Source organism: Tachysurus fulvidraco, chromosome 6, assembly GCF_022655615.1.
Source record: "Tachysurus fulvidraco isolate hzauxx_2018 chromosome 6, HZAU_PFXX_2.0, whole genome shotgun sequence".
NCBI classification, from domain to species: Eukaryota; Metazoa; Chordata; class Actinopteri; order Siluriformes; family Bagridae; genus Tachysurus; species Tachysurus fulvidraco.
In genome coordinates, this window is record NC_062523.1 from 19,573,974 (window position 1) to 19,591,880 (window position 17,907).

General features: G+C 40.0%; 1 protein-coding gene across 4 annotated transcripts in view; it reads right to left on the minus strand.

Annotated features, from left to right (window-relative positions):
• Window positions 1–17,907, minus strand: part of myo16 (myosin XVI) — a 119,706-nt gene that overhangs the window by 19,766 nt on the left and 82,033 nt on the right. For all 4 annotated transcript variants that reach the window (XM_027164642.2, XM_047815215.1, XM_027164639.2 and 1 more), the window contains exons 22-30: window positions 15,229–15,381; window positions 10,450–10,650; window positions 10,302–10,377; window positions 9,099–9,274; window positions 7,293–7,373; window positions 5,662–5,867; window positions 2,797–2,899; window positions 2,618–2,714; window positions 2,277–2,523 (exon numbers count right to left, since the gene is read on the minus strand). In XM_027164642.2, the coding sequence (XP_027020443.2) occupies window positions 2,277–2,523; window positions 2,618–2,714; window positions 2,797–2,899; window positions 5,662–5,867; window positions 7,293–7,373; window positions 9,099–9,274; window positions 10,302–10,377; window positions 10,450–10,650; window positions 15,229–15,381 (1,340 nt within the window). The remainder of the gene's footprint in view (window positions 1–2,276; window positions 2,524–2,617; window positions 2,715–2,796; window positions 2,900–5,661; window positions 5,868–7,292; window positions 7,374–9,098; window positions 9,275–10,301; window positions 10,378–10,449; window positions 10,651–15,228; window positions 15,382–17,907) is intronic.

Below are 17,907 nucleotides of genomic sequence, written 5' to 3' on the forward strand. Positions count from 1 at the left end.
TTGTTTGTACTCTCACTGACTGACTGACTGACTGACTGACTGACTGACTGTGTATTGGTGGTGATAAATAATTCTCTTTCTAAACTTCCCCCTGGCTTTAACTTGGTTTTCTACAGAATGACAATTTTTTTAATGATTCATAAAATTCACTTTTATTCACAGAGACCAGATAAAAAGTGTCAACAAAGGCAAATTTACTTGTCGTATATTATTACTATCATAGGGTTCTTGCTCTCCACTATAATCTGTATCCACTATATGGTCAAGAGTATGTGGACACCTGACCATCTCAACCATATGTGTTTTTTTCCTCAAACTGTTGCCACAAAGTTAAAATGTCTAAAAAGTCTTTGTGTGGTTTAGCAATAATACTTTGTTTTACTGGTGCTAAAGAGCCCCAAAAACCTTTTTAGCATGACAATGCCTCTGTAAATGAAGTAAGATCCATAAAAGCATGGTTTGTCATGGTCGGTGTGGAAGAGCTCGAGTGTCCTGCCCTGAGCTCAACCCCACTGAACACCTCTGGAGTGAACTGGAATATTGACTGATTTTGACGCTTTCCTTGTCTGACATTAGTGCCCAAGCTCTCTATTGCTCTTGTAGCTGAATGGGCACAATCCCCAAAGTCATGCTTTAGTGGAACTAGTGGAAAGACTTTCCAGAAAAGTGCACACTTTTATAGCAGCCAAACAAGGTGCAATTGTGTGCATGATCTTCTCAGGGTAATAATAAGGCCAAAAAAATCTCAAACCTTCTCCCATGTCTTAAAATTGACCACATTTCAAACTTCCATATGGTCTGTGAATCTCTATGGGGTTTTTTACACCTGGTCACTTCATACGTTTTCTGTGATCCGATAGCTATCCGATCATAAAAAGACCAGGTCTAAATGCCTTCCGAAATGTTTTCGAGACGGATATAAATCCGATCGCTCAAACCACTTCAGGAGGTGGTCTGGGACGCATTTCAGATGAAACATTACAGGTGTAAATGCATGTGGTTGTTCAAGCCACATACGTCAGCGCTATACTCCTCCCAAACGGAAGTACATCACTGTGACTCGTGAGTCCTGCCTCGCGCCAGAAACAAACATGTTTTCCCACCAGCGCTGGCTCCGATCTTTCACCGAGGTGTCTCGTTTGGTCTTAAAATGCACTGCTGCAGCCAGCCAAAATGCAGCAAACAGTAAATTCTGTTTTTTGTAGCAACCACATACACCATAGCATGTTCCATTTCAATTACGCCGGAAATGAGGTGAAATATATTTGCATTTTGGGCGGGAGCAGAGAGATCAGATTGATATCCGATTCGCCAAGACGCAGTTATGTGACCTAATGTAAATGAAAGAGTTTTAACAAATCAGATAGCTATCGGATCAGAGAAAACACATGAAGTGACCGGATGTCAAAAGGCCCAAAAGCTTCATCACTGTTATATTTGGTCTCTTAGTTGCTATTTTGGCTAATTCTCTTTGTCTAACATGTCAATATACCAAATTTTTAAAAATGGGTTTAGTGGCATCCTGCAAGGTGTTTTAAAAGGCAAAATTCTTTTTGACCTGAGATTGATTTGACATTAATAAGGCTGTTTTCTAGAAACAGGTCTATTCATTTGCACACAGGTGGACTCCTGATAACATTCTGGGGTTTCACAGTAATAGAATTAGGGCTTCACTTTTACTTATTATTAAATAACTACATTTATTTTCATCTCACTTCAAAACTCTGGGATATTTTGTGTAGGTTTGTGACGTATAATAATTATAAAGTATAACTGTAATGTAAAATATTTATTCCAGTTCCCCCTGTATGGACAAAAGGGTGAACACTTATGCAAGCTTCTGTATACACATTATGACACATTCTTTCAAAATATTGGACAAAAAGGACATGGACAATCTGTAAACCCTTCAATAAACTGTGGTCCTGAAACGAATAAAGTCACTTAAAAGAAATAAAGAAAACTGGATATTGATAACTTACACTGTATATGCCAAATAATTGATAACAGTTAATGATCTGTCTGTATAAAACCCTAAATAGCTATAGTACTAAACTAAGGGGTTAATGCTGTTTAATGATCCAAAAGATATTTAAAGTGTCAAGAGTGAAATATTTCTTTATAACCTCAATATTTTGCTAGTATAGTAAACAGTAATAGAAGATTAGGTGCAGAATAATTCACAGCTGGATAATGGACATTTTGGGAATATAAAGATTTTACAATGATATACATGTGTGTTTATATTTGGTAGTGTCATGTAAGCAGTGCTTCACCTCCTGGGTGAGTCGTCTTCGGTTCCCACAGGTTCGGGTCTCTCCCCCAGCGGTGGCGTGACGACATGGCCCCTTAGACGATCGCTCTCTCGTGCAATATCAGCTGCGTTCTGGATGACCAAACTGTCGTAGGCACGCAAGCCCAGGTCTTCTGCCCCCTGCAGGAACCGTTGTACATTGCACTGCTCTCTTTTCTGATAGCTCAGCTTGGCCCGTACATGGTGCCTCACCAGCCAGCCACGTGCCACTGTAACGCACATGTTCACACACGGTCATACACTATAGTGATCGAAATAGAAAAATAGACAAGGAGAGAAAAAAACTGTGCCAAATGATGTTACCTTTCTGGCAGGTAAGGATCTTCTTGTGCAGCTGATGGCAGCGGTCGTTCAAGTGGTCAGCCTGCCAGTACCTCAGGAACACTTTGCTGCTTCCCAACTGAAAGCCAGATGGACACATTTTAAAATGATCCATGGATGTGGGACTCAGGTGTGCTGAAAGTGACAGTGCACCTACTCACCTGCCATCCCTGGAGTTTGCAATGCTGGAGAACATGGCGGCATTTCTCCTCAGCGGATATTTTCTTTCCATGTGTCAGTGTGGTGTCCACCAGCTCTCGATATCTGCGGCAGAAAAACAAACAAACAAAAAAAAAAGCTTTTTAACATATCTGTTAATTACTGACTACTCTGTTAAGTATCTATTTATTTTTTATTTTAGTATCTACAATTTTCAATAATCCATTCTTTAATAAATGGATACGGCTTTGTCAGGCACATCTGCCAGCTTCGTCAGTTCTTCTGAATACATTAATAACTGCATTAGAAACAAATGCTATCTTCTGTGACTTGAATTAGAGGCCAAAGAAACAAAGCCTGCTCAAGAGAGAACCCTTAACAGTTAAAAAATCTGAACATAACCCTTCCCTCGACGTGAAGTGATGTATCCTCAAGAAAAAAAAAGTGCAACATTTCCATCACAATTGGCTGGCCTTTCTCTCGCCGTCTGCCTCTGCACCAGCTCTCTCACCCTGTCTGGCCTGCTGCAGCCTTATTGTAATGCTAACACTCTCACACTCATTAACACACGCACACTTTCACATTCAAACGAAAACAAGCTGTGAGCTTGGAATGATATCATTCAGCAAGCCTCTCACAGGCAACAGGTCATGCTTATCTCTGTAGTTAAAGAACAAATTTCTATAGTTTAACTCTATAGTTTGGGGAAAAAACCAAAAGGAAAATGCATAACTCCACCTGTCTCTAGCTATTCAACGTGACAAAACAGCTCCACACTTAAACTACTAGTCGTTTAATTTCGAGTTCGCACGTAACATAAAATGGTAATTAATATACTGGAGAAGTAGGAACTACTGCCGTAATAATTCTTAAGCGTATCTAATTTGAAATTACACAACTGACCTTTAAAGCATTCTGACCTCTCGGCATAAAAAAACCCCTAAGCTTATCAGATAACAAATGCTTCATTTCATACAGTCACAACATCAGCAATTATCTGAACTATGCGATCTTCGGTCTCAAAACAATCACAGTCACAAGACCGTCTGAGTTATTTAATCCAGGGTCAACATGGGCTCAGACTAAAGACGGGCCAGCCAGCTAAAGTGTCTGACACGATCTGTCCCTCCTCCTCATTACTCTTTGTCCCTTAATGCCTGTCTCCCTAAATTTTCCAGTCTGTCTGTCTGTCTGTCTGTCTGTCTCTCTCTCTTTCTCTTCCACTCTGAAAGATTCATGATGTTTACAACAAAGTAGTGGAATCTTTCAGCCTCATGTGACCAGAATTGTCCCAATTCATTGTCTTATTGGAATGTTATCGTAGTCTGTTAATCAGTCACACACAAAAAAGTGCGATTGAGAGACAGATACAGTACAGTACAGCTAGCAGGCACCCAGTGTTGAAAAAAATGACATGACAGAGATGACAAAAAAAAAAAAAAAAACACATTAAAAAGAACATTTAAGAAAAAGGGCAGAAATGATTGAAATGGAAGTGAAGAAAACAATGCATTAAATAAAAAAACCCAAAACAAAACAGAAAAACTGTATTAGGTGAAAGAAAAAGATATAAAAATGTAGACGAAAATATAGTACTGAGAGAGTGGAAGGAAGAGAGAAAGGAAATAAAATTAGACTGACAATAAAGAGAGGAATATTATAGTCCTTGTAAGAAAAGTCTGGAAGCTTTACAGTGAGATGTCAATGTGACACGGCGATGGGGCATTGTGTTTCTGGCAGATGATGAGAGCAGAGTCACATTGCACCCAAGCTGACAGAAAGAATGAAGTGATCCACTCTTCCCCTCACAAGTGGGAACACGGAGCTTTTACTGCAATTACACCTCTATCAGCACTTTTTAAGCCTCACCTTTCCTAAGCTTCAGCCTAGATCACTTTCTTTCTTATGCTTTTGTCCCTCAGAACAGGCTGACCTCTCACAGCCAGAGACTCCCCAAGCCCATCCATTTCCAGGCTGATCGCTGATACACTGTAAACGAGCTGCTCCAGTTGAGACCTTCACGCCATTACTCACAGTACCTTTCCACCCACCCCACATCCACCCACACTTCCATGCAACCACCCACACAATGTGTCTTGCTACAGCTAAACAAACCAGGAAGGAACTGAAGTCTAAATGCAGCTGGGTTTTGGTGCTGCCTGACCTCACCTGACCCGGACAGTTGAAATCTAAGCTAAACATTTAATAGAGTGTCCTCTCTGCTGAGTGCATGGAAACCCCTGCGCAGGTCAGCAGCCGAGAGTCTTAATGTACAGTTGCTCAATCTGTAGCCGCTCACGTTCTCTCATCCTGTGCATTAGCCTTATGTACACTCACAAAGCAAGGAGCGGGCGCCAGCTAGGAGACAACACGCTGGGTGAAGTCTACAAAGATACAAAGGAATCGGTAAGCTGCCAAGTGAAAGCCGTTGGCACCAAAACATTTGGACGACTGGATTTCAAAATCTGTCCCTAACCATACCTATATTGGTATACACCTTTTTAATGCTTCCATGTATTTAAAAAAGCTGGTGGTGCTAATTGTAGTAGTGGTGGTTGTGGCAGTGGTATTGGTAGTAGTAGTTGTAGTAGTAGTAGTAGTAGTAGAGTGGTAGTAGTAGAAGTAAAAGAAAATACTTCTATACAAAAATAGCATTCGCTAAAGACCTAGATGATGCACATTATATTCCCAGAACAAAGTGGAGCAGAGTAAGCTTTCCCACAATGCACCATGAAACAGAGCAAAGAATATCGGTTCCTAGTACATTCAATAATACATATCATATAGAATGCATGACAATATCAATGCAAGATTTTCTAGAGGACCATCTCCAGGTCATATTTGGCAGTGTAAGTGATGTACTGTACCTGGTGAGGAAGCCAGTAAAGGGCATGCGCACTGGGTAACCGTAGCGTATCATGCGCACCATCTCCAGAACTCCCACATACTGCAGCTGAGTGGACACCAGGGAGCTGTCGAAGGCGTCGGCCTGGCCTGAGCTGTTGGGCCTCACGCAGTGCACAAAGTGAGGAGTGCTGAGCTGGAGTTTACTGTTGATCTCTGATAGAGAGTTCTGAGAGAGAGAGAGAGAGAGAGAGAGAGAGAGAGAGAGAGAGAGAGAGAGAGAGAGAGAGAGAGAGAGAGAAAGACAGAAATGAAAAATGTTTAAAATATACCATAACGCTTGATGCATCCAGGTCAGTCTCACTGGCTTTGGTTACTTTTTCTTTTGGCTAAAGAATTAATCACAGTCCGTTCTTCAGAATGATGATGTCATATGCTTCGGTGTTGAGACAGCATGCGTGCCGTCATACATTCGACATTTCAGTGTGCTACACGCAATAAAGGAGTGATACAGGAAGCAACAATATAGCAGGCTTAGCACACAAACACTGCCAATCATCCAGACAGATAAACAACCATAACCGCAGTGACACTGACAACAACAGACACAGATATCTTATTCATGCATAGTAACAGTCATTGACGAAAGCCAGATATTGATCTGACATCATTTAGAATTGTTTTAATATTTTCTACAATCTGTCATTGTACTTTGAGGCACTGAAACAACAAACAAAATGTCAATGGCTAAAGAGCTACTTTTTTTTTGTACAAGCCACGAAAGAAAGAGTGAAACTCTGTATGCCTGGCACACACTCACTTTTGCGTCATCGCTGATATGCAGGACAAAATGTGTTGCAGTGATGGAAATGAGATCATTTGGACCGTGTGTGTGTGTGAATGTGTGTGTGTTAATGATGTGATGTAGTCTTATTAAGTGGGTGTGTTCTCCTCAACATGCTCAAAAAACACAAAGGGCTCTTTGCATGGGAAAAGGGCAGACTGTGTGTGTTGACATCAGACTGCAGTGAGAGCCCACTCTGTAATGGTGTGCGTATGTGTGACGCATAGACACACCGTTACTGTTGTTTACCGCTCATTCATATGGCTCACACTACCATCTACAACCACAAACTCGTTCTCTCACCCACACACACAGGCATGCGCACTGCCCACAAATGGCTGGACCCACAAGGTTTATAACGGACAAAAAAATGCTACCGCTACAGCCGGATACTACTTCTCTAGCTTTAAACATATCACGCTAGTATCCAAAACCACAGACTCATTCTCCTTCCCACATACACACCCCCACACAGGCACACGCACAGTCCAAAAACTCTCACCACCCACAAACCACACTGCTAAGCCCACAAGGCCAATACTAGAAAAGAACACAAGCGGAATGTCAGAAAGCAGGCCTCTCTGGTTGCGAGTAAATTACATAATGATGTTCACACTGGGAGTTATATTTAGATAGGCAGCAGCCTGTTTTCTAATTCATAAAAATGAACCACAGGAACTATATTGTTCCTGGTAGAACGATTTAGTCATTTTTTGGCTTCGTGCCAAAAGCACCGTTTAATGATATCGCGTACACAGACTAGATGAGCTATAAAGCTACTTAAAAAAATAGTCATGTTAGAAAACTCACCCTTAGTTGCACTGCCACAGTGACCGGGCCACAACGCTCCAGCCTCTGTATGAACGATGTGGCTCCTTTCTTCTTCATGAGCTGCACACACACACACACACACACACACACACACACACACACACACACACACACACACACACACACACACAAGAATGACCATCACACATACTGTACATGTGCTCTGTGAACATATAAGAAAAACAGGCAGAGGGACAAGAATGGAGCCTTAACATAACTAAAGCTGGGGTGGACTGGAGAAGATGGATTCCATAAAGTACTAGTGTACAGTTCAGAGTCATAGATGCACACACAAACACAAATAACTCAACCAGCACTATGAAATTAAACCATTACAAGGAAATAATCATCAAGATGGTGTGATGTGGCCTGACACAAATAAAAGGAAATTACCACCCTGTTATTTTCCAATGAACAGTACATCCCAAAGTGTTTTATTACAATTATACCACAGCAATTTGGCAAAGATTGATTAAAGAATAACAACATACACATTTAATGTTGTGAACAAAGCATCAATAAATAATTATTTTATAAAAAGTCATTTTCTTTCTTTCCTTATTTACAAATGTAGCTTGCCATGTAAATAGAAACCCCCCAAAATCCACACTAACAATTTCCAGTGTTGGAATTTTTTTTTAAAGGATCAGCTTTAGCTCTGACTATTTCTAGTACTGTTCTGACACTGAAGACTCCTTCCACAAATATACATATTATGTATAGAAACTGACAGACTGCTGACAATTTTATATCTACAGTATAATTACACCGTTGCAATAGGTTTAGTTAATAAAATAGAAGCTAAACCTATTGCAACAGGGTAATTATACCGTTGCAATAGGTTTAGCTAATAAAATAGAAGCTAAACCTTGATGCAGCATCTAAGAAAACTTCATAGCATCAACATTCTAGCTTCTTCACCGTATCTCACTTAAATGCCATTAGCTGAACTAACCCAGACCATTTATTTTTGCCGTCTATTATCCCTCTGGAGAAAAACACCATAATGGTACTTCACATTAGCGTTCCCATGGTGCCTTGTGAGCATAACTAGTGCTTATGTAAGTGCGAGACGGTGGGTTTGTTTTTCATGCAGTGGAGGGTTGGAAGGTGAGCTACCGGCTTACGCTCTGAATGGCTTACATAAGCCTGAGCCAGCTAGACAGCTCAACTGTGCAGCTCATACGGAGCCTACTCACTCATGGCCCAGTGCCCATATACTGTATATATCCTCTGAATATACGGGGAAAGTTGACAAGAAGAATGACAGAAGACAGAAGATTAGAAATAGATTTGTTTTGATGTGAGAGAATGTGAAAGATATACAGAAGAAGACTAGGACAACTAGACAACCTTCTTTGGTGGCAAGAAGCATGTGTTATGAATGGGCTAGCTACTGCAGTAGGAAAAGAGATCAATAAAACTATAGGAGTGTATCTGCGAAAACAAGGCCTAACTTAGGCCACTTCCCTTTGTACGCTCGATAAGCTAAAAATACTGAGACTCACCTCAGAGCTAGAAAGGCACCACCAGCTCATCGGCACCAAGCCTGCTTATCGGCTTATCCTGGCTTGTTTGTGAATGTCTTATGTGTGTTTGTGCATTTTGTGCATTCACAAAGCCATAAAACAGCACTGCCCTAACAATATAATCCTTCAGAATGGACTCCCATATATATTTTGTTGACTTTTGGATTTCTTAAATCGGTTATATGGTTAAATGGTGACAGTCTGTTTGAAGAAATAACCACAGTCTATGAAACAAGATTACTAATCTTCTGAGTACCTTTTTTAGCTCCAGATATTTCTGTGTGTGTCTAGGCGTGCTGGTTGAGCTCGGCATGTGCAGAAGCAAAGCTCCTTTGGACCTGCGCAGCTGCAGCCGCTGGTTTGGAGGCACCAGGGAGCCTGTCTGAGTCAGCTTACACTGGAACATTTGATGGACGAGCACGTTCTCACTGGCTGCTCCAAGAAACGAATGAAAAAGAGAGGGTTGTAAAAAGAAAAAGAAAATAAACATAAGGGTTACGTGACTTTGGAGCCTTATTCTGCCAGGCGCCAGTGATAATTGACTCCAATCATTACTGAGCACACACACACAGCACACACAGGCACACATGGACACGCTTACACACATCTATACAAATCATTATAAAATGACTCTTGAGCCCAATGACGAAAAAGGCTTAACTTACGTTTTGGAAAAGTCTGAATTTCTAAAGCTTGTACTGGATAAATGAAAGGCTTATTTATAACACATGTTGCATATATGCACGTATGTATGTATGTATGAGATGCACATTCTCTTCCATAAAACAGAAAATCTGGTTAATAAATGAAAAACACCATTTTCTCCAGTTGATAGAGAAAGTGCAAAATATATTAGTAGACAGGATGTAGTGTTGCATCTTGAGTCATCCTGAAACAATTCTGTTAATGAATATACTGGATGCATACATTCCTTACCGACACTCATCCAATATTCTTGTACTTAAGGGTAACGAACAATGTCAGTAATATTATCTATCCATCCATCCATCCATCCATCCATCCATCCATCCATTTTCTGTAGCATTTATCCTACACAGGGTCACAGAGAACCTGGAGTCTATCAAAGTCAGACTAGGACAAAGTACTTGTAAAGTCTGTGTAAACTCTATGTCATACCAGTGACATCACCACTGTATTTGAATTTACGTTACTGTTTGTTCTGCTGTTGTTCTTTTTACCGTTGCTACCACTCCATAACAACACATGTATGCTATAAAAGCAAAGCTGCAACAGAGTTCAATTGTATTAAGTGAGAAGAAACAAAGAGGGAAAATCCATTAATCTGTTGTACCAGTAATTAAAAAGATCCTGCGTGGGATGCAAAGTGCTTGCAGGACTACAGGAGAATAATAAACAGAACACTTACAGCAGCAAAAAGGAATCATCTACATCAGTACATGTTTGTGGACCTTTGTGGCTCACACGGTGCAGCACTTACATTTGAGAACAAACAGGATGTTTTGAGGCAGAGCATCCCTGTTTCTCTCCAATGATCCTGTGAGGTCATAGCTCATCTGCAAAGCAAGAGACTGCCATAAGCACAAGACGTAGCACTGTTTTCATATATTTTACAGATCTCCGCTCACCTTTCCGGCATAATGTGCGACAGTAAAAGACGGGCCCTGATCTTTTGGTGGGGGGTTGCCGTTTCCATCCTTGGTAGTAAGTGAAACGACGTCACTAGCAGTGGAGTCCAGCTGGGCCTGGAGTCTCTTATACAGGTTGAGTTCAGATGGTCTCAGAGACTGGCTTTCCTCATCTAGCACACACAGCATACCCTGAGGCTTCTGCAGCACATAAACACACACCCACACACACCCACACACACCCACACACACATCAAACAGATACACTCAGTGCTTTGTATTTCATTCACTAATATACACTAAGGAGTACTGACTATCTACAATCTAACCGAATCCATATTTCTGTGTGCTTATACCAAATTCCTCTCTTTCCCAATTTCCTATCAGCACCTCCCTGCCATGCAGGACACACGGCTCTATAAACACACACCATATGGAAGCTTTCTTATAAAACACAAAACAATGCTTTGTCTTGTGCAAACATCGAATCTTATGCAAGATACAGAACAGATTCCGGATGGCTACCAGCCACGCAGCAATAAAGAGCACATTGTGAGATAGGCGTCAATGGGAAAAAGGATGTTGGAAAGCAAATGCTTCATTCAACACGGAAGAGGCCATATGAAAACGGCACACGTGCGGGCGCATGTGTTTGTGTGCATATGTGTCTGGGCTGTGGGAGGAGGAGTGAAGTGTGAGTAATAGAGCAGAGAGGAGGAGTGTTTGAGTGTTTTGTGTGAAGAATGCTGTGTCACTCTTAAGTTTACAAAAGCCTGGACCAGTTATATGACTCATAAAATAGTCATCTCAGAAAAGGCTAACAGCATCATCACCCCAAAGATTTACTTAACTACTCTGAGAGGGTACGTGGACGTGTGTGTGTGTGTGTGTGTGTGTGTGTGTGTGTGTGTGTGTGTGTGTGTGTGTGTGTGTGTGTGTCTGTGTGTGGGTGTGGGTGTGTGTGTGAGTCACTGTGCTATAATAAAGCTGGCAGTAAGCACAGCCATACATTACTGAGTCATGATGACACTGAAGTACCCGGTTCTGTGCTGGTAAAATAACCTGTCTGAGAAAGCAAATCTCTCCAGTCACAATTACATGTAAAATTGTCTTGCAAATTATGTCACTGTTGTTTACAGAATCCTGGCAAAATCCTTATGACTAAACACTTCCTCGCACTTATGTATTTGGATGAGCCCCTGCTGAACGGCATGGGTGATGGCCTGGCTGCTGCTTTCTGTCAACACTTGCTTTAAAAATACAGGAAAGAAGAAATGTAGTTACTGTACTGTTCTTCTTACCCGGTAATAAAAAATTATGTCAGTAATGTAGAAAGGCGAACACATGCTTCCTCGGAGACATGTCAAGCCAGCCACTGTATCCTTTTTCTCATGCTACACCACAGGTCAGTGTAACACACTTACAGTAAAGTGTTATAGCATTATAGGAAACATATGGTTCGATATATGTCATTCTGGTGTCATGGATGTTTGTTTGATAAGATTTCTTTTTTAACATGAAACTCAAGCTAAAGAATATAAAACTAACTGCCAGCTGACTGACACTTATTCAAACCCACATTATACTGTACAATGATTTATACCGTATGTTTCCACCATATGACAAGTGCTTATGACTCTTTTAGAGGTGCTCACATTTCTCCAATTCATTTAACTCAGCTTAGCTATAACCTATCATTACCATTATGTAACTCTAGCATATCAGAAGTACACTGAGCTCTGAAGTTAATTCTCCCTAAAGATAATGTTCTAACGCAAGCCACCTCTTGTTTGAAAACTGATCTAGTTGAGATCTTTTCTCAATACAGCTATGTTATTCTAATGTACTAGGTGTACCGGTTCCCTTTAAGACTAATTATGGCTCCTAATTCTATTTCTCCTGTCATTAAGGTACACTTTGAGAGCTGAAATATATAGTGTTACCTGACAATTCAAATCACTTTGACCCTATTCAGCTTTTTTGAGATTTGAATCACTATAAAGTCCTGAATAAATTCATACAATATTTTTGGATGGAACTTACATGTGTTCATCGATATGTAAATAACAACATGTTTACAAAAACTCCTAATTTCCATTTCAATGTTGCTTATTTTTGGCATATTTATTAATTAATTCAATCATTTATTCTTTCATTTAACACAGATTTTATATCCTTGATTCTTGGTGTAATAAACATAAATCATACACTGCTGGCTACTCGAGGTATCCCCCAGGGATCTGTTCCTGGTTCCCTTATTTTCATAATTTATATGCATATTTGCTAGAATGTCTTTAACCCTGAAGTCCTGCATGAACCCTGATTAGTTAAACTTAACACAGGTTCAGCTAAAGAAATGCTAACTGGTTAAAGTTATTACAGATTTATGGACTGAATTGGATCGATGCAAATTTTCCTCATACAAGAAATGACTTTGGTGTTGTTTTCACTGACAGTTCTCTCATCAACACTGCATTCTCTGGCCTCCACATTGTGTGCCTCTGCCACCTAACTCTGTCTTATCCTGAGTACCATAATGCCCTTCTTATTGGTGCCGCTGCCAAAACCCTTGCCAGATTAATACACATCATAACAGCAGCTAAAGTTCCACCAAATCACCAGCTATTTGTTTCCTCCTGAACTATACAGGTTACCTCATACTGTCTCACTCTGAATCCAAAAGAAATACATAAAATATTTCAACTGTTAAAATGATCTCACACCTCAATATTCTGCTGAGTTTCTTCATCCATGTACTCTTCTTCACTGATTTCAAAGTGTGTATGATCCCCAATTATATTAAACTATTCATGCCAGTCCAGGTGTCATTTTTTCGTTAATGTGGACATATTATTTTGGTTGGACACTGGACCAATATTTTTTTTTCGAATCGATATTTTCTTGATCATAAATGAACGCAATGCCCTGAAGTGTGTTGGAACAGCAAAGGGCCAGAAATACATTTCACCACCTAATGAAATTTCTATTTGTGCAAATGAGATCTTTACCTATATCAAACAATCCAGTCTTGTGGATATTTATTTATTCCTTTATGTGTATCCAATAAGAACAAACTCAGTTGTGGGAACTAAAAGCCAACTCACCCTGAAAATTAAGATCATTTTTTTTATTTTAAAAAGTAGAGTCCAGGTTTCGCCACTTAGGCAAGTAAATGAAAATCCATTCAAACTCATTTAGATGTTTTTTTCCAATAAAATGAGCAGTTTATTTACATAATAATGCAGAAATAGCACTTTTCAGTATAGCTACTTTATGCCTCACACATGGTCATCTCTTCAGAGCTGTGCTGCTCTCTTACATTAGCTTCCTTTCATGCTCTACGTTTAGCTTTCAAAACACGATCCGTTAAACATCCAAAATCTCTATATTCTTCATAAATAAAACGGATTTCAAATGGGTGAAGCAGATAAAGCGCTTGATAAATCACATGGCACATGGCTTTAATTCTCCTGTGATATGAAAGCAATTTGTAGGCAATAGACTATAAGGCAATTATTTCTGTAAAAAAAAACACTACGCCTAAACTGTTTGTTCCCTCTTCTCTTTGTATAGAGAAGTACCTAGTAAATCAGTCTAAATGCTCTTTTCTTTGTCCATTATCATACGTTTATCTGGTACATTTGCACTATGTGTCTCATTTGTTCCATAATGTTACACATTTTGTTGAATGATCCTATAAAATAAAGAAAAACGTTAATGCTGTTCAGCTTGATGACGTCATGTCAAATGCTCTCATGCTTCTCAACACCTTCCTGTTTTTAAAAGGTCGGATCAGCATTACTTAATACTTATATACTATAATTTGCAAAATATATAGAGAATAATGGGGAATTCATTTTAATTCTATTATATTTCAGGACCTCTCTGGGAACTTGGGGTTATTCAGAGGATTTTTCCATTTTGATCAAAGCTAACAATAAATAAATAAATGCAGGTGTCCATTTTTTTTGTTCTTGCCCTTATGCCAATTATTAAAACAAATTTTGACTGAATGTTGATCACATGTCTAACCAAAAGTGATGTGATGTAAGCAGAACTGAGAATAGGTCATAATTTATTCATATTGCAGTGTCCGGATTTAACAAATTTACTGAAAGTGCATTAATCAAACAATTCTTCTCCAAATATCCAGTGTAGTAATTATCAGCTGTAATATAGCCAAGAAACCAATGGCCAGATTTTGACATTGTTAGATGAAGGGAGAACCTAGCACCTTATTTTATGAGGATTTATTAGCATTTATCATTAGAATTCATTAAAAAACATAAATTCATTCAAGAGTCAAATGCTATGAGCTGTTGTAAATATGTATTAACCATTGATTAAAATAGACAGTTGAACTCGTGGCATTTTGTTCCTAATAATTTAATTTCTCTACTATTTTTGCTTTTGGAAGCCTGTGTGTTTTTTTTTTTTTTTTTAAAGTAATGATGTAGAGTAGAAAGGGTTAATAGATAGAAAATAAAGCGTTGTTCCTTTCCCATTCTCTCTCCCTTCTAAGGTTCAGATGAATTATTTTCCTTAGCCTTTCTCTGTTAAGCTTGCAAGTCACCTTGTCTATGAGACTACATTATGTCCCACTTGTTTTTTTATGTTCTCCTTGTTCTCCTTTTTCTACTTTTTCCCAGTGTCCCATTCACTCCATACCTCTGTTTCTCTTTCACCATAATGTTTATCTCACTCCATCCCCACAAACATACACCCAATCTCTCTCTCTCTGTTTCTCTCTCTCTTTCTTTCTTTCACATCTTTCTGTACCTGATAGAAGAAGTCCACAAGTGCAGGCTGACAGGCAGGGGAGCGGACGGTCTCCATGGCGACCCCTTCTTGCAGACATTCCTGCTGTTCTTGCTGGAAGAGCAGCTCTGTGGTGTATTGCTGAATCCGCTCATTTACCATGTTTACGCACAACTACACAGGGGAAACACACATGCACACACACTTTAAAGAACATCTCTGATGCACAAAGAAAAGCCTATTAGCACTACGGTGCATTCATTAGTGAATAAACCGTGTGCACACTGCTCTGTACTGTGTTGTCAACTTTACACGAGTGTATGACAAACAGTAAGACTGACCCCCGGGTCTCGCCGTAGGTTCGGCTATTGCACTTTCCAGAGCTCACAGAGGTTAATTACCGCTACCTACAGGATGACAGGCAAGCTCACATGGCACTAATTAATGAGCTCAGCATGTTAGCTCCTTATAAATCACCACACAAACACGCTCACGCATACAGCGGTCACGTAATACATAGCCAGGATTTGTGAGAGGATTTGTTGCCTATTAGCGCAATGTAATGAGAATTATCAGCTAATTAAAACGGAGGCTAATTAATGTACATGCTGTTTCGGAGTGGGTGGGGGAGAAGTGTCAAACATTAAATGCATGGTATTCCCTAAATACCTGCTGCCATCAATCCTGTCAATCACACACTCTCACACACCTTTTCCATATCAGCGCCCCCCATTTCTCTGGATCTATGTCCCTAAAAGGTCAGAACACTGACTCCCTCAGAGGAAATGAACAAATGACCTGTTACTACCTCTCACATACATCATCACATAGGGATCACACAAGGGATCATGGGTAATAGGCTGTCCAATGCCATTCCTCCTTTACACCATCCGGGCTGAGACACACATACACACACAGCCTGAGCAATACCGATTGTTTGGAGGGGTTTGTACCGGGTTTTCCAACTTGTCCCTTTGTCCTAATATGTTTCCTGTGGTTACATACCTTTCACACCTCTCAAAAACATGCTGCTAGGCAAACTAGCCACTGTAAATTGTCTGTAGGTGTGAAGGAGTGTACATATGCGTGTATGTGAGATTCTCTTTAATAGACTGAAGATGAACATTTTTTTTTTCAAAAATAAAGGAGACTCATAGACATTTTCTATACAGAACTAAACATTTCTATACAGCAGAAACAGCAATAAAAATCCATTTAAATAACACTTAGAATTAACAGTTAGCTATTAAATAGAAGCTACTTATATCCTGAGAGGCCTACCTTCAAATTTTGACAGTGCCACAGCTTTATGAAAGAGCACCTTATAAATTTGTTTACACACCAAACATTCCCTCTCAGTAAGTTATCATTTCCCCTCAGAGCCATAGATGGTGTTTAGTGGCATCCCATTCCCGAATGTGGCTTCCTATATAACATACATTATTAATGCTTTATTACCATAGATTTCCACCAACACTAGTACCTCTATGAAACCTTTACTACTATAGCGGTCAGAGTCTAACATACACACACACACACAAAGAGCAGAGGGCTCTAGGCTGCTGAATTATAGAGACCCCTTTTACAGATTCCCTAGAGACAGATCAGTATGTTGAAGCACAGCAGGCTTGGTGTAACTATCTCAGCAATCTACCAGACCTTTCAGCCTGCTCTTATTTGGGGCTTCTATCCCAGTGACACACACACAAATGCACGTACACACACAAGCTCACACACACACGAGCGCACGCACACACATACATACACGAGCGCACGCACAAACAAGGCAAACAATGCAATCATTCAGTGCCAAATCATGGTTGTCGATTTAGAGACCAAATCTGGACGTGTGTGCGAGACTCCTTTGTGTCTGGTGGCGCAGGGTCAACTGAGTGCAGCGAAGGGTCATGCCAGCACAGACTGAAAAATACACTCACACACAACCATCTGAACTCTGCATTACAAACCGTCGCACTCTATATTCAGATAACCACGCTGCCGCTTGTGGTATTGTTCAATCCTGAACTTTTAGCCCCAAAAAAAAAAACACTTTACAATACAACACCACCACTAATCAAAGAGTTACTCACTCGTCATGTAGCTAGACATGAGTGTCAGCCATCACCTCTACAAACATATCAGGCAGAAACCTTAAACAAAATATCACATTAGGTAGCATATACTTAAATGAATGACTCGTATGAGAATGTTTATGCATTCGTCCAAATTTCCAATAGACTTTAGGAACTGAATTTATACAATAGAGGACATACATTTGTGTGAAACTATTTGAAAATGTCATACCACTCAGAAGATTGAGATTCCAGTTTGATATTTAAAGTTTATGATTTCGATCAAAGTCCATGGAGGGATCAGTCGACTTTATTGACGAAGAAAGTTAAAAATAGACTATAGATTAGAGGACAGAAAATACAGACTTCATTATTTCAGAGATTTCAAATCTACACACTACTCGGTTCAGAAGAGTCCCACTAAACAATGTACTTAGGTTCATTTATTATATATGTAGACCATTAGGTACACAGACCCTGATAAACAACACTCTCACTCTCATTCATTTTCTACCGCTTATCCGAACTTCTTGGGTCACGGGGAGCCTGTGCCTATCTCAGGCGTCATCGGGCATCAAGGCAGGATACACCCTGGACGGAGTGCCAACCCATCGCAGGGCACACACAC